The 23,965-nt window shown below is 38.3% G+C and overlaps 2 protein-coding genes across 2 annotated transcripts; both read left to right on the top strand.

Annotated features, from left to right (window-relative positions):
- The first annotated feature begins 9,671 nt into the window (after window positions 1-9,671).
- LOC119729291 lies at window positions 9,672-14,227 on the top strand. Its single transcript, XM_038201943.1, has 6 exons — window positions 9,672-9,684; window positions 10,566-10,892; window positions 12,067-12,399; window positions 13,079-13,429; window positions 13,699-13,785; window positions 14,058-14,227. The coding sequence occupies exons 1-6, from the start codon at window positions 9,672-9,674 to the stop codon at window positions 14,225-14,227; spliced, it is 1,281 nt and encodes a 426-aa protein (XP_038057871.1).
- An 8,021-nt stretch (window positions 14,228-22,248) lies between these two features.
- On the top strand, window positions 22,249-22,945 carry LOC119722718. Its single transcript, XM_038193025.1, has 2 exons — window positions 22,249-22,551; window positions 22,711-22,945. The coding sequence occupies exons 1-2, from the start codon at window positions 22,350-22,352 to the stop codon at window positions 22,893-22,895; spliced, it is 387 nt and encodes a 128-aa protein (XP_038048953.1). The 5' UTR covers window positions 22,249-22,349; the 3' UTR covers window positions 22,896-22,945.
- Window positions 22,946-23,965: the final 1,020 nt, after the last annotated feature.

Below are 23,965 nucleotides of genomic sequence, written 5' to 3' on the forward strand. Positions count from 1 at the left end.
TTAAAATATCTTTTTGTAAAGACTAAATTACGGTCACGTAATAAGTGGAAGTTAGAAGTAGCCTTTTTTCGCCAGACATGGACTTACAGAAGATTATGCAAAACAAATTTAGGCTGACTTGAGTCACATTTTAGGTTGTACCAACCTCCATAATTTTCATAGGGCAAATATGAGCATTGTTCAGGCAAGATTTAGGACAAAAGATTCCAATTTTATGTATTTTTAGACATGTAAAATATACTAATACTGGAATTTGAATGCACGTTTTTCCATTGAACATTTAGCAAATGAACTCGAATAATCCTCTGTGACGAGCCAATGCTGATACGAGGAGCAATTCATTTTCATATAAAAATTGAAGTTGGCCGAGAACTAAAGGACAGCTCAAACAACGTAAAACTGCTATTATCTTTGGTGTACTAGGCCTTTTCCTCAATGTATCAGTTGAACTGTAACACTGAATGATTTAACTCTAACGTAGTATTCCATCTTAAGGGATCATTTTTTTCCATAAAGGAAAAATAAGTTTGTGTACATATCCATCTTCGTTTGCATTGTTAAGTTTGATAGACTATTCAATAACAGACTTTTTACTTCGCTAAATGCAGCGTTGGACTGGTTTTTTTTTTGTTACCAATAATTCAGGACAAAAGCTGTCAACTGACCTTTTCCCCTTCCTTTTGTAGGGGAAAATTGCTAATGTTGCCATTATTTGGTAACTCGTAAACATACAACAATATTGATCTACTGTAGATTTTAAGTAGTAAGTAGTGTAAGTAGCCCAATTTGAATTGATTTTAATAAAAGCTGTTTGGAATGAGCATAACCATAAGAACAGGCACTTTTCAAACCGGCAGTTCCCATCTTTTGCATAGATAATGGAGGAATGTTGCATTTTCCTGACGCCACCTTTTTCATCATATATTTCTCAATGTCGAAAAAAACCCACAGGAATCTGAGACCGAGAAACACTTCTAATTTTGACAGAAAATAGTTTGAATATGCACCCTACTCTCCATAAACTTTGTACATAACCAAAGAAGTAGCGTCTGGATACTGCATTCTTTCCGAAATGTTGGCCGAATAAGTTTAAAGCGCCCTCTCTTGTGTCGTCAAAGTTTGAACTATTGAACCCCCAGAAATCACTAAGCAGCAATCGACCAATTAAATGCCTAGACGGTGTTGTGCGGTAAGTACGAATCTAATTATCCATGTACTGATGGCATGTAGTAGGCATACATAAGCTAGGTGATAGTGATATACATGTACACAGCAGTTGCGCATGAATGGTTGAATGAAAATGAATTATTTTATTAGTTTGGTCCTGTGGTTTGGTTTTATCACAGTAATTTCTGCTCAGTACTTTGGAATGGCTCGTTCTATCGGTGATGGCCATTTGACGAGGAAACGTTTGACGAGGAAACGAGTACGAAAGCGAACGCTCTTCAGTCATGTTAGTTTATTAATATTATTGTTACTGTTGCCTGGTCTCAGGTGGGAAAAAGATGTCCTTGTTTTATTTAACTTAATACACAGCTTATAATGGAGTTGACATAGGCCTAGGCCCTTTACCGATGTATTCAGTGTAGGCCTATGTACCCGAAGTATCTTAAAACGTGCACTCACGAATAAATCCCAAATTCCTTGTTGTGTGTCCCTATAGTATATACAAATATATATACTTTATATATTTTAGTATATACAGATATATATACTACTTGTTATGTGTCCCTATAGTATATACAAATAATGGAAACGACATTAAAAAAAAAACAATATCGAGACAATATAAAATCGCGACATTTGACAGTTGGCAGGAAGGGCTTCCTTTGATCACAAAACAACCTTTCTTTGATCAAAGAGCACACGCAATGGAAATTGTGTGATGCTTTCCTTGAAAATGCACTTTTGTTAAGCCAATTTGAGCGAATACAATTACTCTACAAAATTTTCGAAGGCAATGATTTTTTTTTTTTAAAATACTGCTCGTCGACCACTGGAATTCGATTGCACGTTTTGTTCAGTCAACACTCAGCGAATGAGCTCGAATAATCCTTTATGACGAGTGAATGCTGATGTAATGAGCACTTTATTTTCAGATGAAATTTAGTGAGCTGTTCGAGTACTAATTTTAATTAGAAGGTCATCCCGGATAGTATTAGTAATGTTACACCTTCATTTTTTGAGGGGGGGGGGGTGCCAAGTAACAAGTAGTTTTATTTGGCGCACATGGCTGTGAAACAATTTACTTTTTACAGTGCAGATAGCTCGTGTAAAAATGATGTGGGAAGAACTACGCGAAAAATGGACCTCATTAAAAAAAATGTCTTTATTCTTCATCTAAGAAATAAAACTAGGTGAAACAATAAACTTACTAACTTGCCTGTTAAATAAAGGAAGACAAGTAAACTCTAATCTGCAATTTCACAAGTCTAAGGGTTGGTTTTCAAATGGCTTTATTTTGTTTCCATAATTATTTTTGATGTTCAGCAATTGTCAATGAACACCTGTAATTGTAAATAAACTTTTTTTTAACAAAAAAGTTAACGTAATTATTATTAAGAACTTCAATTAAGCTTACCTAGCAACATATATTTATCTCCTTAAAATCAACTATTAACGTACATTGTTGTATATTTATGGATTTGGAGGATAATTTTCCTCATTCATCTAGCTGTTATAAAATGTGGCTTTGTGGTGCTCTTCCTTGAACTACCTGCTTTTTCTGAGAAACAGGGTGGGAATTGAACCCACATCTCCACATTGACACACTCACCCAGTGAGAAACTGAACATCAAGACAATGGTATATCAAACTGTACATTTGTCAGCAACGTGACAACAGATCGACTCAGCTTATTTTACGTTTGAAATGTCCCCTCGTTTAACATGTAGGTCATACAGGTCGTGTAGTAAAAAAGAGTCAAGAGATCCAGTCTGTGTGCATACCCACCAAGTACATGTGCATTTGTAACCCCCTTCATGATTTAGTGGTCAATTAAGAAAAATGCCTACCTTTATGGGAAGTTGAAAATGCTCGGAACAGCATGGTGTCTCAGGCGGACTGTTTGCCTTGACCTATCGAAATCACCTTCCACAACCTGTGTGCAGTTTCATTCATTCAATCATTATCAATTTCGCAGACAGGTATTTGTTGACTATTTTATTAGTGTCACATGCAGACTAGCAGTATTCAACCTTTACAGTCATTGTCAATCGTTATTTAATAGACCTACAGGCCACAATTGTAATTGTGAAAAATAATGAGAAATACCTCCTTTTCACAGTCTCCCTTGAATGCTTTTTTTGCATGGCATTTTTTGGTAATTTATTTTTAGGAAATACAAGTCAATATTTGCACCTTTTAACTATTTAAAGATTTGTTGGCAAATGAACAGCCAAAAGACAGTTTTCCTTTTCATCGCACTATTTTGACGGTATTTGTAGACTTTGTAATTACATTTCGAATGAAAAAAAGCTCCACCGACGGGTAATTCCACAGTGTCTCGGGAACGTGCCACACACTATTTCTGGTTCATCTAAGCCGAGTAAGTTTCTTTTCGACTTTAACTTTTAGCAATGGGACCAAATTAATATGTAGAATATTGTATACATGTAGTTTTCACTGCAGTCTGTTTCACTCTGTTGCAACAGTAAGGTAGTCATTGATGTTTCTACAATTATTTGTAGCACATAACCTGAAATATCATATCCACTTTTCCCCCTTTGATGGAGGCGTGGGTCAAAGTAGGAAGAGCCTTCTACTTAAACGTTACACTTCCGCGTTTGTATAAAAATGTATATTACATGTAAACGCGAAAATATACATTTTGCACTTATACATAAGGATTTTTTTTTGCACATATCAGCCAGTAAGATGTTTGCGTTATAAACAGGCAACTTTCTAATGAGAATTAATATTTTGAATATTGAATAATTTGTACAGTGCTAATTTGTAATCTTTTGTTTCAAGTCATGGATTTATTGACGCAACTGAAAATATTTGTGACTATATTCAGTAGCATTATTCATTCAGTGCAATTTTATATTGTCACTTTCATTTATCGACTCAATCAGTTGTGTGTGTGTGTGTGTATTACATACGTATCAATGGATTCTAATACAATATTGAACGATTTACATTGCACTGTATTGTGAAAACGTCAGGTTCTGATGTGTCTAAAATCATTGGTATAGGAGCTGCAAACAAGTAGTAGCTATGCCCATTCAACCTGTGCAGTTGTATTCACTACGTTCACATGCAGACTGGCTGTTGACGTATTGGTGACACATGCAAACTAGCAGCATCCAACCTGGTCGGTAATCGTTATTTGTTGGACCTGAAGGCATACGCGTGTTTCATCCATACATGAAAAGAAAATGAGAAATACCTGTCACAATCTCCGTAGAATGCTGCACCCGCTATTGAATCGTGCGTAGACATCTGCCATTGTACTGATACATTATTGTGGAACTGTCTGAGAAAATCGGTCATCAGGTAATCATTCCCTGACGTACAGTACGTACTTCCGTGACCTTGCAGATCACCGCAAATTTCAGTCACAACCAGTGATGTGGCGCAGGGCGCCATTTTCCGTAGTCCAACAGTGCAAACAGACTCGACTTAGTTATTAATAGAATACAAACGTCACGTGATGTTTGGATTGAGATGCAGGGTTCAATGGGTTGAAGGCCTGCGAGTTGCCGCCTTAAAAGCAACCGGTTTTTTTTGTTGGTGCAGTTTTGAACGGTAATAATTATTGAACAATATTATTTTAATAAAATCGTATTTTGCACGATTTGATGGTTTAACATAATGTGGTGTGTTTCTTTTTATGTCGATTAATGGTCGATTACAGACCTTACATGATATAGTGAACTTTTTTGCATGAAAAATGTAATCATTATCCAGAGCAATTTGGAATACCTTTGTTCCCTGATGATGCTGGGGGAATACAAATCAAAGTTAATAGTAGGAAATATATAACGATCAGTGTCATCTGCATGACCTTTGTTTCATTTCCATGCTTGACGGTTGATGTTAATACATGTAACATAGTAATTTTGAAATACATGTCAGACCAAAATATTCCGACTATTCCTGATTCATCGGGATTAGTCAGAATCTTTTGGCTGGGAACCAGACTATGCACTCGGCTGCACTGCAAATTATGTGGGAAATTCAAATTGAAATTCTTTAAAATGGATCTTAATTTTCCAATTTTAATGGTTGCATTGTTCGTTTTGGAAACATGTGCTTCCTTACATTACTTAGAAGACGAACATCCAATTGGTGCAAGTAGATTTACGAGAACAGGTAAGTACGGGACTGAGATAATCATTCATTTTATATACATGTATACAACAATCGATATAGGCCTAGGCTTGTAACGGTTGGATCTCAATACTATTGCCATGGTTTGTCTTCAAACTGGTTAGCTTGTGTGGTGGTTAGTTGATCAATTTTGTTGTAGGTTGCAGATTAGGCATGCATATCAGGGTATAAATTTGGACAAACATATGCAAGCTTTCAATGTGGATCCCAAAGCTCTTGCCTTCTTGTTCATTATTGAGGATTCGACACAATATTATTCAAACATGATTTCAACGAATTTCCCGTTACAATGTTCCATTCTTTATTACAAGGTAGGCTAATAATTGGTACAAAGCCAAACTATCCTGCGCTCACCAAATTTATGTACTGAAAAAATTGTATAGTATGTTGGTTGCTCAGTGAAAAAAAAAGAGAAGTCAAGCTTTATATTAAAGCTGGTCCAATGGCTAAAAACATTAAGAACCATTGTTGATTCAGTTAAGGAGAATGAACTTCGGGCTAAAGAGGAATAGAATTATCACAGTTTATTCGCATATATGTACAATGTTTAGTTTGCTAGAATATACATAAAAAACGACAGTCAATTCGTACGTAATTCTGCGAAATGGACAGTTTGTTAGTTCATTATTACTTATCTAATTACTTAGTATTACAAATTCAGCATTTTAGTGTTTTGGGCAATATAACTAGTTATGTGTAGCATTGTTACACCCTGGAAGAGCTTAACAATATTGTTTTCTATCAAAGGTTTAACGACATGTGTCAAAATGTATCATGACATGTTATTGACATTTATGGCCATCTATTAAACCTCAAGATTATGGTCGAATGTGCCAGAAGATCATGGTGCTACTCAATGAGAATTTATTTCCTGTTAAAGGGAAAATACAACATTTGCAAACATCAAACAATAAAACTAACAAATCATTTTGAAATACCTTGCTGGACTGTTAGTGAATGACAGTGTAAAGCATCCTGTAAAATCATGGCACCTGGTATACTGTCATTTTCAAGAAAAGTGGTATTTTTGTATCAATTTCCAACGCTGATCGGCCGATCAGCGTTGGAAAAAACTGGCTTTTTTTTTTAAATACTGGCCCCAATTGACCATCACACTTGTTTGCAATCAATTACACACCTATGAACGGGTACAAGCCAGCTAGACTGGTTCCCTGACCTTACAATTCCCCAATGTATGTAAACTGCTCTGTTTCTTCTTAATAGGAGTCAGGGAACCAGACTACAGGAAAATGATTGTTTTTCTTGGTTTTTATAGCATTTTTGAACCCAAAACCTCAAAAAAGTCAGTGTAACTATATTTGTTATATATTTCCAACCCCCCAATTCCATCCATTTCTGAAAATTACAGCAATAGCAAATGATGTATATTTCCTTTAATAATGAGAACATTTCTCTATCAAGAAAAATTACAATTGAAAAGAAGTATTGCATTTTTATCAAATGAAGTCCATAGTATATCTTCACACAAGAATTATATACATACACAATTTACGATAGAAAAATGGGAAGAAAATTAATTGAAAAATGGTGTGTGTACTCACCGACTATAGACTGACTAACGTTCGTGTGAGAAGGAAAATATAGCGTCAACTAAATAATAGTCGGGATAAAACACCAGCAAGACTCTGTGGCGTTATCATTAGCAAAATACGCCTCATACCACAAGTATGAGGCGTATTTTGCTAATGATAACGCCACAAAGCAGAATAAAAATTGAAGGTGTGGTTTGCTGGATCAAGAGCAAGAGTGTGAACGCCCACATACGTTTCATCCAACTTTACACTGCGCATGTGCTACTCCTAGGGTTATTTGCACACGTATTAAGGGCTGCCGATTTGACACCGATGGTGTGACTCAAAAAGATATCTTTGCATTTTATTGTTAAATACACCACTTAATTAGGCAGCCGTTGTTATTTTATTACTATTTAGTTTAATCACTGTTTATTTCTCAAAAAAAAGTTTAAAGACGTTTTCTGAGAGTGTAGAAACAGTGATTTCATGAAACAACCGTTTTTTTCTCAGATGTCGTTAGTTTATATTTAGGACCAATTTTTGACAAGAATATAGTTTCAAAGGTTTAACATTCATACTTGTAAATAACGGTAGAGGAGAATATAAAGTAGTCAGACTTGTGAACAAGTTTTCGCTAGATTTTTTGATTGACTGCGTTGGAATATTGTTTTAAAAAATCCACTTTTTTTCGTCGGAATTGATTAGTTTTGTGTAAAATTTCGACATAATATCACTTAAAAATAGCACTTAATGCTTCAATCAATTCTCATCGTATTCAAAAATACGGCTTCATAAAATCAAACTAACATGTTTGTTGGAGAAAAAAGGCTGGTCGCAATTGGCATAACGGGATGATCCTATGCAATAGCACTACTTAGCTCACAAGCGAGAGTGAGTTAGTAAATCATGAGTTGTACATGAGAGAATAGGAGGCTGTCCCCTGGGACTAGTATAACCTGTACTTGAAGTTTCAGAAATCCTATACTAAATTACCTTCAGTCATTGTAAACATCAGTAAGCTAAGTAAAAGAGAACACCGATATATGTATCAAATTAATATAGTACCTTGTGTCTTTTTAATTTAAATTTCATTTAATATTACAGCAGCATTCAACCTGGTCGGAAATCGTTATTTGTTAGACCTACAGGGATATTTAACAGTTGTTGACTGATGTGATGTGTGATATGACGGTTTGAACACCCGAGGGACGCATAGCGCCCGAGGCGAAGCCGAGGGTGCTATGCGTCCCCGAGGGTGTTCAAAACGGCATATCCCGTCATATGTTTTGACATACCTCTGTCTTGATGATGTGTTTTACTTGTTTTTCTAAGGGAAATTAAGGGTGGCAAACTGAAGGAATCTTTGAAAACTTTTCTTTCAACATATATAGATGTAGGGACATTAAAACAAGCTTAAGTTCAGGGAAATTTGGGGTAAAGGTTTTACAAGTTTAATAAAAAAAACAAATCTTATCCCCTGGCATATTTTATAGTGGTAGGGACAATGAATAAAAACCTGGTCAATCCCCCGATGCTTTTTAAGGTGTCGGCTTATTCCGTAACGGATTCCACTTAGGCCATTTCTGCGGTATGATGTCCCATTCTTCTTGTTAACGTTTCCAAAAAAGTCTTCAAGAAGACTGTCCAGTTCTTTCACAGGAAGTGTCTCGAAAGGAGTGTCCTTGCCCGTTTCTTCGCAGAATTCTCGTACAACGCGGACTGCGTAGTCGGTACAACGTTTGGTGTTCGATGAGTCTTGTTCAAAAGCTAAATCTTTTATTTGTTGTTTGGAGCGGCTCAAAAACCTTTTTTGGGGCGGAGAATCTGTGCCTCCGGGCTCAGCTGACATGTTGAGGCTGATGAGGATCGTATATGAAAAAACTAACTGTGTCAGCTCTGCATTTCCGAAGTTCTGAAGGCCTAGGCACCGTTACTAGAGTCAGTCAAAACGTAAACATAATCTTAATGCCGCTCGTCGCTGGCCGCCAAATTAAAGTAAATAGCGTCTGCAAATGCACTGCTCCCTCACTGCTATACATGTACATTATATTGTGGAACGTGAAAGTACTGCGGGGTACCAGTGAGTACAAGTATAGTCTGGTTTAAACGCGGTCTGCGCATAATGGTCTGGACTGTGGGGCGGGGACTAGTCTACATGCATGTGATATCACAATGTGATATACAACGGGAGTGTGCCATGCATATTTATCGCGCGGTCAGGTGATCGTCCTGGGCCAATGAAAATACAGTATAAAGACAGAGGTATGACAAGCGTGTTTCATGCATACACCAAAACAAAATGAGAAATACCTGTAGCAAACTCTGTAGAATGCAGCACCCGCTATTGAATCGTGCGTAGGCATCCGTACCGTGATAAAGTATAGTAGAAGCGTCTGAGAAAATCGATCATCAGGTAATCATTCCCTGACGTACAGTACGTACTTCCGTGACCTTGCAGATCACCGCAAATTTCAGTCAAAACCAGTGATGTGGCGCAGTTATAATAGACGCCGTTTTCCGTAGCCAACAATATGCAAACAGACTTCGTTATTGATATAAACGTCACATGATGTCTGGATTGAGATGTAGGGTTCAATGGGCTGAGTGCCTGCGATTTGCCGCTTAGTCTATTTACAATAGAAACACTGGGAAGAACATTAATTGAAAAATGGTGTGTACTCACCGACTATACTGACTAACGTTCGTGCAAGAAGGAAAATCTAGCGACAACTAAATATTAGTCGAGATAAAACACAAACAAGTATGAGGCGTATTTTCCTAATGATAACGCCACAAAGCAGAATGAAAATTGAAGGTGTGGTTTGCTGGATCAAGAGCAAGTGTATGAGCGCCCACATACGTTTAATCAGCCGACTTTACACTGCGCATGTGCTACTCCTAGGGTTATTTGCACACGTATTAAGGGGCTGCCGATTTGACACCGATGATGTGACTCAAAAAAGATATCTTTGCATTTTATTGTCAAAGAGACCACTTAACTAGGGAGCCGTTGTTTTGTATTACTATTTAGTTCAAGTACTGTATAATTCTCGAAGGAATGTTTAAATATATTCTCTGAGAGTATAGAAACAGTGATTTCATAAAACAACCGTCTTTTCTCAGATGTCTTTAGTTTACATTGAGGACCATTTTTTGGACAAGAACATTCTTTCAGAGGTTCAAAATTCATACTTATAAATAACGGTAGAGGGGATTATCAAGTAGTCAGATTTTTTTATTTATCTTTTAATTGACCGTGTTTGAATATTTTCCAAAAAATCAACATTTTCGTCGGAATTGATTTGTTTTGTGTAAAATGTCGACATAAATCACATAAAATAGCGCTATATGATTCAATTATTTATCACCGATATTCAAAAATATGGCTTCATAAAACCAAACGTACCTGTCTGTAAGTAACAAAATACAACGACTGGTGTCAATAAGCACAATGGGGTAATCTTATGTAATAGCACTGCTTAGCTCACAATTGTGAGTGAGTGTTGTACATCTAGGAATAGGAGGCTGGCCCTTGGGACTAGTAATAAACTGTAGTTGGAGTTTTAGGCTTCCTCTATTAAACTCTCTTAGGTCATTGGCAACATCAGTAGAGCTAAGTAACTGGGAACACCGATGTTACTTTAGAATCAGATTAATATAGTACGTGATGTCTTTAAACTTCGATTTATATTGCAGCTCGAAATGTCAAATTACCGACTTACCTCTCACCGAACGAAGTCGTTCTTCCCAGAGGTCATACTCAGCACATCCGGTGTCCCAGCTACATCAAGGGTGAACGAGTGAGCCTGGTGTTCTGGTTCAAAGGGGAACAACTCCTAGCCCGCTACACCCATCCCAAAGTTGGCAGTAGTTATGCTTGGAGTGATCGTTATCGGATGTCCTACTCGCATGATTTGGTTATAAGTCACTTCGACTTACAAGATCAGGGGGAATATGTCTGCAGTGTTGTCCCCAGCGCTACTGGGTTACAGAGGAGGCAGTTGGTTTCCGTCACTGTTCTAAGTGAGTATATACTTTTATTGATTGAAGGCAAGTATAATGATTTGGGTCTGTATAGACGATGGGGCATTTGTTTACACATTGCATTTGGCTGTCACGTGATGCAAGCTTTAAACAAACGGGTTTCTTCGGCACTCCATGTTGATCTCTTGAATATGGAATTTTTTTCAAAGAGTGTTGACATATAAAATTCCTTGTCGGCAGTGGCGTAGCGTGGGGGGCACCCCCCCCCCCATGAAACCTTGTCGCCCCCCTCCCAGTCGCCCCCACTGAGATTTTGAGTTTCTAAAAAAAAATATATCATTGACCTACATGACGCCCTCCATGAAATGATCCAGCCCCCCAGGCCCCCCCCCCCCCCCCCACTGAAAAATTCCTGGCTACGCCACTGCTTATCAGCATGACGTCACAGCTAAAGTACATGGTTTATACTACTACTATCACATTGTTTGTCCAAGTGCACTTTCCCAAATTATGCCAACGTATAAAACGAGTTCCTGTTTGCATTTGACCCATATTTTATATATACAATAATAATTAATAATCGTGCTTATATAGCGTTTTCCATCGTATCAACAATCTCATAGCGCTTTACAATTATTACCCCGTTCATCAGGTCATGATACCACGCGGCAGCCGATATCAGCGCTCAATCGGTCCTCAACCCTCACAAGTACCCATTTATACTCCTGGGTGGAGAGAGGGAATTGTAGTTAAGTGTCTTGCCCAAGGGCACAAACACCATGTTCCTGGCAGGGTTTGAGCCCACGCACCTTCGTACATGAATCAAACACCGTAACCACTGGATCATGGCATCCTACAAAGCTTAATTTCAAAGGAAAATAATCAGTTGCATTAAAATAGGGGCGGGTTTAATGTGAAAATAAAGCACTTGAAGCGCACACACCTCCAAAAAACTAAATAATGATAATAATAATTATAATATTAAGTATAATAATTTTAAAAAAATACACACCCGGATTTTCCCCCGCTTTAAATCTCAGCAGGAATAACTTGTCAGTATAATGTTTCAAAATATGACTTTAAGAAATCAAGGAACTTGCTTGGTTGCTTTGTTAATAAAACAAAATTACTGATGTCACAATCTCTTCTTACACGGAGCTCCTGTGGTTGGTTACTATTTTCCATTGTAAAACTATTCATTTTTTTCATTCAGCCGATGTCCCCAGCTTTAAAGAGGCCATGTATAATACAACAAGCGATGCCTACGTACAACGGAACAAAACTTATCACATTCAGTGTCCAAGCTACAGGGAAGGGGAGTCCGTGAGTTTAGTCTTCTGGTTCAAAGGAGGCCAACTCATAACCCGATTCGCCAACCCAGCAGTTGGCACTAACTTTATTTCGAGTCGTCATTACTGGATGTCCAGTTCGCACGGGTTGGTCATAAACCGAGTTCAAGCGGCTGATGATGGAGACTACATGTGCGGTGTGGTGCCGACTGCAACAGGGGTGCAAAGGAAAGGATCAGTGCGAGTTACTGTGTTAGGTAAGGCATCTGCATGTATCACTTGCCATAACTGTCAATTAATTACACAATAACTTCTATGGTGGCTAACCTCTTCTCCAGGCTGTTGGATCCTGTTTGAATTCCACCCAATGACCAATACGAATTTGTCTGCCAGTGCCCACTTAATCACTCTTGCTTTCCTATGGACTAAAATCTCCACAGGTTTCAATATCTAAACTCTTTCATTCCCTAAAAATGCCCTTTCGCTATTTATGGAAAAAGGACATTGTCCTTGACGTTTCATGTTGGTGTCCCTTAGGCCAAAAAAAAGTCTCCAGTTTCTGGTATGCGCGCGCGTCGCCGTAGCCATGCGCGTCGGCAAAATGAAAACGTGGTTTTTTTTTTCAATACAAGATGATGTCTCAAAACCGCCAAACTCACTGGTTTGACTGGAATCCTGCTGCTGCACAATTTTAACGTGTTTTTAGATGGGGCTATGATCGAGAATAAGCTTTATGTGGCCTCTCTGGACTCCCATATATTTGCACTAAGTTTAGTTCAAACTGTAACCTTTTATTGTTTTATCAGAATCACATGGAGTTAAGGCAAAACACATATTTTACCGTGTACACAATTATGTACAGCCCACCCCTCCTCTACAAACGTAATATTGCGAACTTCCTATTGATACAGACTTATTCTTTTATATTTCCCACAGGTCCCAAATTTCCAATCGTGGACGATGCACTGTATGTAAATACTGGTCTCATTCTCGAAAGAGGGCAAGGACACGTGACGATGACCTGTCCCGCATTGCGCATGGACCAACAGGCTGCCACTGTCTACTGGTCCCTTGGCAACGAAGAGACCATGGATACCAGCATCATCGGTGTGAAGTTCTCCGATGGGGAGGCAATGGTATCGGATGACTACCGTGGCGATTACAACATCACAGATGGTGGCTCGTTGGTTTTGAACACATTAGACATGCCAACTAGTCGTTTCTGGTGCCATGTTTTTACGGATCAGCCGGGTCTGTTTTGTGCATATTATGACATCACCAAGACAGGTAATTCACATACAAACGGCACGTTCGTGCGCATGTTGATTGTAGCGCTCAAAGATGTTTGTTTGCGTGTATACTTCCATGTTTACGTTTCACCAATTAATTTTTGATTTTTTTTCGTGCTAAACTCTTCCATGTTTCTGTCAAAATGATATCCACCTGAACAAGGTCCTCTTCATGGGCATTTGATAGCCAGCTTATTCAGTCATTGTTGAATTGTGTTATAAAACATCAGACTCACTCTGTCTACTTTCAATCCATTTTATTGATAGTGCCTTGCTCAACAACGGAGAGTGCGACCAGTGGGAAGGTTGGCCGTAGTGACGAAATAATTCCTCAGGAAAGTGATATCTTCCAAGGTGAGATAGAACTAGAATATCACGAAAGAGTATGGCCATCTAGTCCCATTGATATAGTTAATCAAAGAAAGGCAAAGTTACAGAAGGCAAGCACAAGTACTTTGTTATGAACTCAACAGCAAGTCTATGGAACCTCCGTCAACCACTTGATGTTGTGGTGATACTATTGGTCGGGTCACGTTCCATCGGCTTTGTAGGATGATTATCCTGAAAGCGAATGGATACAACAGCATACCTTAAACCGCATTTTCATTTTCTTCCTTTCATTATAGGCAAGGCACCTTACGATTCCATAGCTCTATCGACAGCAAAGCTTCCGGATGGCCCGTATATCGTTCCTGTAGCGTGTCTACTCACTGTCTTAATCATGTTCATCTTGGTGAAGGGGGACATCAGAAATGAAGATGCGGAGAGTGGAATGCAAACCCAAGGTAACAAGTGAAACATCAATACATGTACATGAGGAAGGGGTTGTTGTAGCATGGTACTTCAACCGTCGAGTTATTGCTACCGTAGCTGATTTTGCAGATGTTGTGGTGGAATGTGCTATAAATACTGCATGTTTTTAACTAAACCCTTAGTTTGTACTCTTAAAAAGATTTCGGGGCAAACTTCTAACTCATGTCCCCTTCCCATGTCAGCTTGGACGTCATTCCGACAGGTAGCCGAAAGGCAAAACGAACAACTCAGCATCTTTCTAGTGTAAAACTTGCTAATAATTAACAGTAAAATGACAACACTCTTAAACCACCCATATTTCAAGAGATATAGTGCAGATTAGATGATGGTTTCATGTGATTACAGCTAATTATCGTAAATAGTGGTTTCATGGTCCATACCCCTTCATCTTCAAGATGCGTACACCTCCAATCCTCAAAAAAGTTATTGTGTTTGTTGAAAAAGAACGAGGGGCTTTTCTACCGCCCTTCCTTTATCATCCTTCAAAAACGTTTTAAAGGAATAGTGACAAACGATTGGAAGACATGTTGCAATCAGTGTGACCTATGACTTGTGACATGACCTAGGCTATGTCATTTATCTATAGATGAATCCGAGGCCAATCAGAGTGCCAAGCCGAGAGAACCGACCTCAGTTGCCGCAAAATGGACAGAGAAGGGAGGTGTTGTAACTGTCACTATTCTTCCAGGTAATAATGATAACACACACATTTGATGGGTTATTCGTTGTGAAAAAAAGACAATTGACAAGCAAACTTTATTTACAATTCAATAACTTCACTTTCAATAGAATGAAACAAGACAAGGCAAGCCTAGTAAAGCTGGTCCCAAAGCGCACAGATTGCTCTTTAATGAATTCAGAATGGATGTCCATTTGAAGTCTTTACATGCATCTGGTCTATACAGTGGGCCGGATGTATCCCACTCATTCTGGTTTTACGGCATAATCCTATTACAATAGCACTGTCCGGTTAAACACCTGTTTGAATGAAAATATATATTGTCCCTTTATCAGGTATTGGACTATTATGTCCTATCCGCCCCTCCCTCTGTTTCAAGCCTCCATATTTTCTCCCATCAAAAATCAGAGAAATGTAACTAATGACATTCATGTCTGAAACTCAATTCCCAATACAGATGAACCTCATGGTTCCACAGACAATTCTTCAGCTGACAGAAGTGAGACTTGTACAGCCGTTCGGGACTTCGCAGCGTTTCTGCTGTCACTGTTCAACATGGTGAAAAATAAATTCTAAATAAAGGCATCATGAAAAGAGACTTAGGTGCTGTGAAATGACACGCTTAACAATTATAAATCATCGTAGCATATAGAGCGCCCTCACTGATGACATGCTTTGTCCCACTGTATATATGCTTGTTTGACACTTTGCACTTTCATTGTCGGTAAATTGAAATCACAAAACAAGGGGCTGACTGACACCAATCAACACTTAATGCACTAAATAAATTTTTCATTTTAGTTCTAGAGGTTAATCTCAACCGAAACTCTGTGCATGTAGCCATGTACACCTGTTTCCGAAATACATATGCAATTTGTAAATAATTTCTAGCTGCTTCATGAAAGATGAACCTTTTAAATTATGTAAATTGTTGATTTTTATTGTCATTCTGCAATATATTTTACATATACATGTTGTAAGAAAAGGCGCTGTAACAATGCGTATACTAAAGTTTAATAGTGTGTAGAAAGCGAATTACATTGCATTTTTATCTTTGTAAACAATTAACCTTTTTGAAACATGCAGTTAAAACGCCTGCAGATTTCACTCGTTGTAATGTGGTTGAATGATTCAGGTGGAACCATCTTGCCAATGGTGTCGATGAAGTTAACCGCTTGAGCAGAAAAATCAGTTTCCCCGATGCACGTGAGACATGTGCAAGTTGCGTGTCTTGCATTTCTTCAGCCTAGTCAGAGCTATGGAGCTGCTGCATCGTACAAATGCATATTCCAACCAAAATACTATTTTTTTTTAAGTAACATAAATTTGACTGCCCTGTCTATTGCATTGTACATATTCTTCCATCTTGAAGAGTGATATTGATATCGATGTTTGAAGTCGTAAGTTAATTGTGAATCGCTAGCACGTGAAAGATTCTACCTTGAATAATAAAATAATAGTCGTGACTTTTGGAAGCTTTTTACACCGACATTTCTGTTATAGTTCCACTGAAGACAATTGGAAGGAGGTTTATCATGTTAATGGAGTTATAAATATTACAAGTTATTTTCATGGCAAGTTGCTGCAAAATTATTTAAGATGTATTTTTTTTTAATTGGTGTATATACCTACAATCTATTCCAGCTTTCTATTCTTTTGAGTACAGCTTTGTTGAAAGTAGTTTAGGTGATCAAGTTATACATATTAAGATCATTCAAAACCATTGCTTTTATTAATATGTAAATTGAGTTTATTGCTCACCAAATTTAGCGTGAAGTACGGAGCTAACTCTCCATGCACTACTTTAAAGTGATGAATAAATTCGAGCATGCCACATTCGAGCAAATCACAATTTAAATTTGTTCTGTGTTTGTATTTTGCCAGTCCCAGCAGTTTCCAACAATTCGCTGCACAGGGTTTCCTTCACATTGTAAACACATAAAAGCTAAGGCAAACACTTCTTTTGACTCCCAATTTCAGTCTAGAATTATAACCACATTTAGCCATTTTACAAGAAATTTGAAAAGTCACCAATTATGCTTGAGCTTTGAAATATCCCCAAAGAACGAGTTGACATACGCGCTGACTTAGCTGTACTTTCTTCAACCCTCATGAGAAAGCGCATGCGCGCTAACTCTACTTAGTTTTCCATATTTCTGGACTTTTCTTTTACTGTTTTGTTTGCATTATTCCAAGCACAATACATGCAGTTAAATATTACGTTTGTACACCTCATGTAAGCAGAGCGTGTGGGCCTGGTGGTAGGCACTCTGACGTTCATGCCGGAGTTTCTGGGTTCGATTCCCGCCCGGGTCGATATACCAGCAGAGCAGTTTACTTCTGGATTCGAACCCGGTTCGCCGGAACAGGAGCTCCGTGATTTACCTCCGGGACGCCGGCACTTCTTCAGCAGGACTTCTAATTACAAATATATGAAGCTTCGTTTGTACTTATAGAGTGAAAGAAAAATACAAATCTAGCCGGGTTTTCAGCCCGCTACCTCTAGACTTAGGGCAGGAAGATCTAGCACGAGGCCACCACTATTTTCGAGGGGGCAAACAATTCACATATTTGTAGCATCGTCTTCTAACTGGGAATTTCTTTTTTTTTTTAATAAGATGTGCTGAGTTGGAATCGAAATTACGATCTCCGACTTGTGAGTTATCGGATCTTCGATGATACTGACGTTTTCACTGGAAGTTCCTTTCAAGTCTCAAGTAGATTAAGAGTCGTTTTCTACTCGAAAGTACAATTATAATTTGTACTCGACAATACAAAAGCTCAATCTTTAAACGGGGCTAAATCAAGTGATATCGAGTTTACGGCACTTAGATTTGCCATGAAACTGCCGGCTACTTTTAAAATGGCGCCCTTTAATATCTAATCTCCTTCTTGGAGATTGGACATAATTAGGGCTGGTACTGGGCCGAAGTGAAACCCTGAATTTGTGAACGAGATTTTTTTTGGGGGGGGGGGGGCTGGTTCGATGCTTCAAGATTTGAAAATCCTTATATGTCTATCACTGTTAATAACAAACTGGTACTTTACGGAGAACTTCATCATCTAAATAATTATCTGCGCCTTCAGTCAAGTCCGGCAATTTAAATTGTTCCAGTAGGCCTAGATAATTGATCTTGTTTTCTTATTTCTTATTTCCAAGACAACCTACAGGATGAGTCAAAGACTTGGATTAATGTTTTCCTCTTAAAAGAAATTACATTTGATACACCACTAAAACACGTATTAAACGAGGATGTTCTTCCACTCGTGTGAAAAAAAAATACTGAAATTGATTCATGGTATATCAAAAGTTAGCCATGTTTTAATAACCGAACCCATTATCTTTACAGCTGCCTCTGGAATGCTGAATGCTTTGAAGCTGAGTGAGAACCAAAAATTACACACGGACATTCATATACAAATTAGATTTTAATAATTTTAGTCAAGACTGAAACATTATATTTCTCTGTGTTTTGAATATGGGGAACAAATCTTCTTCTTTTTTCCTCTGAAATGATGACATTGAGTTTCGTCTGTTTTCCTTTGCACGTTTCCGTTCATACATGTGATAGAAAGAAAAGCAATGTTCGTTATAATTAAAAGGTAATCATCAATGCGTATCGGTGAATGATCAGCGGTGGACAGCAAAACGCTGTGGTATTTCTATTAAATTGAGGTAACTTTTGATTAAAGCATGGAATTTACTGGACATTTTCACGCTGATGAGAACCTGCGTTTTATTGCTGTTATTGTTGTTTATATTAAATTGAGTAAGCCATATATTTTAAAAAGTATTTTTTGTTTATCCTACTCGTTCACGTTCTCTTAGGTTTGTTTACTTCTTTGCGTGGTTATGTTGAATTGAGGTGAGCAATAATCGACATTTCCATCCATAAAAAAGTGCAATTGCCTGTCATGCCCTATACAGTGTATACCGAAACAAAGATCACATTTCATGCTGTTTCACTTTCTATATTTACATATAGTGTGTTCTTTTAAATTGTCTCATTCTTATCCAGCCCTGACCAGTCGGCACAAGTCAGATTTCACCCGACCCCTTTAATTGTCTCCTGTGCAGTCATGCATGAAAACTAAGTAAAAATGTCACCAAAAGAAGCAGGAAGCGTTACTCTAAAATTACATATGAACATATCTTATCTATATTGCTACAGAATAAAACTATGGCCAATTTTAAAAGTGTATATGTTTTGGACTGGCACTGTATACTGTCTTTGGCCGTTCATTGCATGTACAGTAGTTGTAATAAATTATGTAAATATTGAAAGTGAAATAGCAGGACATGTGATCTTTGTTTCAGTATATCTGAAAACATTCAACCAATCAATCAATCCAGGGGAATACATATGATTATATCTTTGTGCAAACAACCACACCACACTAACACACGATGGCACTAGGTAAGCGATCTTCATGCGGATACCTGTTTTTAATTGTCTCCTTCTTCAACAAATGTTGCTCAGGTAAGTAGGTTGCCAGTCTGTCACTTGTCATTTGTGATATCTTTTGGGGGAAAAAACCTAGAGATTTGCGTTTATTGAGTTATAAATGCTAGGTGATCGGACCGAAAACTATTTCGTATGACACTGCCCAGTTGTGAATATTTTTTTATGTCACAATAGAAAAACAAAAGATTCTGAAATTCAGCCATTCCAGTGAAACCATTAGTTTCATTTTAACAAAGGCATCTTTGTATTATGATAAATTTCAATATACTTTTCTGAACACGTACACGTTATTTCTGGTTTCATGACGTCATCAGTAAAAATGTACAAACTGAATGCTGATTAAGTCAGAGAGGATATATACTCACCATGAAGTAACAAGAACTTCTGAAGCTGAAGATCAATATTGTACCCGATATCATTATTAAATCTACGAACATGGGGAAAAATCATTCTAAATTCTCCCAACGATAACTTCAGGTACGATGACGTCATGATTCTGAAACCTTGCAAAGTCATTTGTGGCCGTTTAAAGAATATCGAGGGGCAATGTGGTAAAATTGTGATAAATGGTTTTTAAATTTAAAATGTTTTACTGTCTTTGAAGAGCTGCTAGAGGGCGTCCTTTTTGTTTTTTTAACCTTCCTCACTCAGTGACTAAGGACTTCCATAATTTGTGTGTCTGTTGTAAATGGCTTTCATTTTCAAGTGATATTCAATTTTCACATCACTTCCGGTAACATCGGAAGTAAAGGTCAAACAGCGTTGTGCCTGGGAATCCGAAATATTGCCCGAGGCAATGTCTAATCGATCACCAACAATGAAAACAGCACTCCAATCATTTAAAAGTAAACATCCAAAGTAATTAGTCCAATATTGAACTTACACAGCTTGTGATTTGATACCTGATGGCGTCATGATGACGTCACAAAAGTTATAACATCTTCGGACTGAGGTCCTAGTTCATACCAGGTTTTATGATCACCCCCTCAACCGTTTGGAAGAAATCTTGGTTTGTTTTGATTAGAGGCTCATTTCTATATTTTGAATTCACCTAACTTCAATATCCCAGTAGCCCCGGAAGGAAAGGTCAGACGACTTTGTCTGTGGTAATTAAAAATGTTCATTAAGGTATGGTCTTTCAGGTCGCGGAGTATGCGCGTGATGGTTCATTTTGTTCATGATTTATAAAGGACAAAACCGTAATATTTTGAAAACAAATCGCTTGTCATTTCATACCTGATGACGTCATCATGACGTCAGAGTAATATGTACACCTTGGGAGCAGTTGCGGGGAATTATTATCCGGATATTTTTGTAAATGTTTTATTTTATTTTGTAGTCGGTTTCATGGGCGTGGTCACTCTTTGGCCTTCATGAGGCAAATGTGAACAAAGTAAACAGTGTATTACAGTCAAATCTCGATAATTCAAACCGCAAAGGAACAGGTTCAAAATTCTACTTAAGCAGAGTTTTGAGTTAAGCAGGGCTGTATATCATTGTTATACTGCTGAAGGGAATGGATACTTTGTTGGAATTAACAGTTGTTTTGAGTTATCAGAGTTTGATTTATCGAGATTTTATCGAGTATATCATAAAATATTCTACTTCAGTTTGTTATTGCTTCCCAAAATGGAATAATACAATATCCCAATGTCATTTTCTCCAGTTTCTTCGCAGGAGGTAGTATTGTCCAGAATAAGTCGGTATGAAATAGAAGGGCAAGGGACGGAGTTTAAATGTACAGTCGGAGGAGAATATTACAATCGAGACTATTTCTCACACTCAGTCTGGCTCCTTAACGGGTATCCATTGTTCGAGCACCCCGACGAATTTCCAGCAACGCTTGAAAGTAGCAAAATGATAACGCTGCACAGAAACCAGACTGGATCCACGTTGATGTGTCTGCTGCATCCGCTTGAGAAAAACTCGACCTTGACACTAAACGTAATGTGTAAGTAGTCCTCTCCTTTAAATATTGCTAAATCTATACCTTATATTCTTTAATTTGAACGTGATCCACAGCGTTCGATTACTTCCCCCGCGCTTATACTCGTACAACCGCAACTGCTCTCGATATAACCCTCACGTGACTTGTCGCGCTAACTAGAGTCTGGCCCAATGGTTCAATCCAGTAAATATGCCAAAAATACGTCCGCCGAGCTCATGAATAACAATTACGCACTCAAATTATTCTATGTTTTAGAGAATTCAGAGAGCCATGGAATTGGGGAATTGAAGACATATATAGCACTGTACTAGGCTCTGGCCTGGACTTGGGGCTTCCGATTCTGAGCATTTTGGATGTGATTGGGTCCAAAAGTGGCGCTATTTAGCCATGTTGTGCAGGAGACCTTTTTTTAAAATGGCTACTTTTCCAGTTTGGGGAACATCATTCGTTTTAGGGGTGGTCTTTTGGGGGTGAGAATTTCTCAAAAATTCATTGGTCAACCCAACAAAAATTGAATGGAAAATGAAAGACGACATGTTTGTCATTAGTTTCTGTGTAGCCTGAACAGCTGTGAGAGTTCCGAGTATTGCTAAAATACTCGGAATCGCCCCAAAGTCACGGAATAACCCCAAAGTAACCGACTCCAAAGTAACCGGCTCGCCGAGTCTACTTTGAGTTTCTGCAACCCTGTGAAAAAAAAGTAGACTGAATCCAGGTCCCTACATTTTCGATTCTGGTTAAGGGCGGGAACCAGCCTGCCTTGCGAAAACTGAACTACTGAACTCGGGTTGAAAGTCGAAAAAAAAGCTTGGTCGTAAATTACGGTGGTTTTATTCTAGATCCACCAAGCGCCGTGACCCTGCATGTCAACACCACACATTCATGTGAGAGCGACACGGAGTGCAGCGCTGATGTCACAATCGGAAGTCGCTATCGATTCGCCTACAACGCGTCAGGTTCGAATCCAGCCAGTAACATCACCTGGCTGATCAATACCAAGGCCCGTTCGGGAATGGGACAGACAGAGATCCCTCCAGATTGGAGTCAGTCACGCCAAGATGAGAGCAACGAGGACTGGGAAACCTCGAGTCGGATCGATCTGCAGATACTTCCAGAGCATCACCAGGGAAGCATCACATGCAGGGCGATGTTTCCCGACGGAGGAACAGTGTTCAGAGAGATGACCGTGAAACTGATTGCCGACGACAAACATGGTATGTTGAAGAGACCATCTTTGTTAAGTCGAGCTGGGCACAAACGTCTAAGTTGAGGAAACCTAATATCAATTGCTTGCTGGTGGTGCCGCCTCCTTCCATATTGCAAAGCTCCTAATGCTGATGGTCATATTATGTCTTATGTCTTATTTCTCACAGAGGTATTGCTGCTCGCCATCCTTATACCGACTGCGGTGGCTGTGTTCATAGTCGGCGTCATTGCAACTGTTTGCAAATTGCGGTCAAACATCAAGCGTGAAAGAGCAAGAAGCTATAGAGGTAAAGAGGCTGCCATCGAGAATTATTCTGGCAAAAAGCTACCGACTATTTCAGTTGTTTTGTAATTCACAAAGAGGGAAGCAAATTTTGTGATCAACAAAATAATATTTGCCCTTTCGAGCCGAGAGACTCAATTTAGGACTTTTTACTCTCACTCAGTATCTCGGCCAGTCAGTCATTCAGGCAGTCAGAGCACAACAGACCCCTTGAATCCGAAGTCACATCTGAGAGCAAGTGTTTGTTCCTCTGAAACACATTGTACTTTTGATAACTGAATTTAAATAAGGCACGCCGAGCAAGGGGTCTAAAACATGGCCGTCTCAAAGTCTTGATGTTAGAGACAGACTGTTGGAGAGTGTTCCACTTGCATTTGAACCTTTTGGATGTCATCTGCTAGGGAAAGGCATCATCTTAATACCCATATATCATAAGCTATATTAACAAATCTTATCCGTCTGAAAACAAACAAGACGGAATGCCTACTCTCTTAAAGAGACTGTTTGCATGATTCGACACTTTGTACTGTCATTGTCGATGAATTTAAATAAAACAAGGGGCCCACTCACCAATAATCATTTTAATACACTGCACAGTAAATAAATCTACCCTTTTACTTCGTCCTACTAGTGGTAGTTCTCAACCAAAACTCGGTCCATGCACACCTGTTCCCCAAATACATCTGTGATTGGTAAATAATTTCTGACTGCTTCGAGAAATTTAAACCTTTAAAAACTGTTTGATAATAGTTGATTTTTTATTATTGCTATTCTTCTACAATATTTTTTTTTTTTTTTGGTACATGTACATCACAATTTATCTTCAAGCAAACTTGAATCCTCGATCCTGATAGTTCGATCCATGGAAACAAACCATGGGTTAAAAACCACATATCCCACATCATAGCAGAAAAAAAATGTTTTGTAATATCGTGCCAATAGTCACACAGATAAATGGTTGAAACATATTTTGCAAGAAATAAATTAAAGCCAGAGTCCATCATTTACAGCTATCCGAAAAGTAGCTGGCGTAATTATTGTTGAAAAACATACTTGGTTGAAAGACAGTAAGGGAACTAAACTCCCTGTGAAATTATTCTTCCTTGCAAGCTGTCATTTTGAAGTCATCAACGAATGAA

The sequence above is a fragment of the Patiria miniata genome, unplaced genomic scaffold (assembly GCF_015706575.1).
Source record: "Patiria miniata isolate m_02_andy unplaced genomic scaffold, ASM1570657v1 HiC_scaffold_1, whole genome shotgun sequence".
Lineage (NCBI taxonomy): Eukaryota > Metazoa > Echinodermata > Asteroidea > Valvatida > Asterinidae > Patiria > Patiria miniata.

What these genes read in the sequence shown, in the direction of transcription:
- LOC119729291 (XM_038201943.1), top strand. An exon ending in AGTGCGAGTTACTGTGTTAG is followed by an intron (nt 12,400 to 13,078) that starts GTAAGGCATCTG and finishes TATTTCCCACAG; the next exon opens with GTCCCAAATTTCCAATCGTG. An exon ending in TTATGACATCACCAAGACAG is followed by an intron (nt 13,430 to 13,698) that starts GTAATTCACATA and finishes TTTTATTGATAG; the next exon opens with TGCCTTGCTCAACAACGGAG.
- LOC119722718 (XM_038193025.1), top strand. Translation starts at nt 22,350, where the DNA reads ATGGGACAGACAGAGATCCCTCCAGATTGGAGTCAGTCACGCCAAGAT. An exon ending in GATTGCCGACGACAAACATG is followed by an intron (nt 22,552 to 22,710) that starts GTATGTTGAAGA and finishes TATTTCTCACAG; the next exon opens with AGGTATTGCTGCTCGCCATC.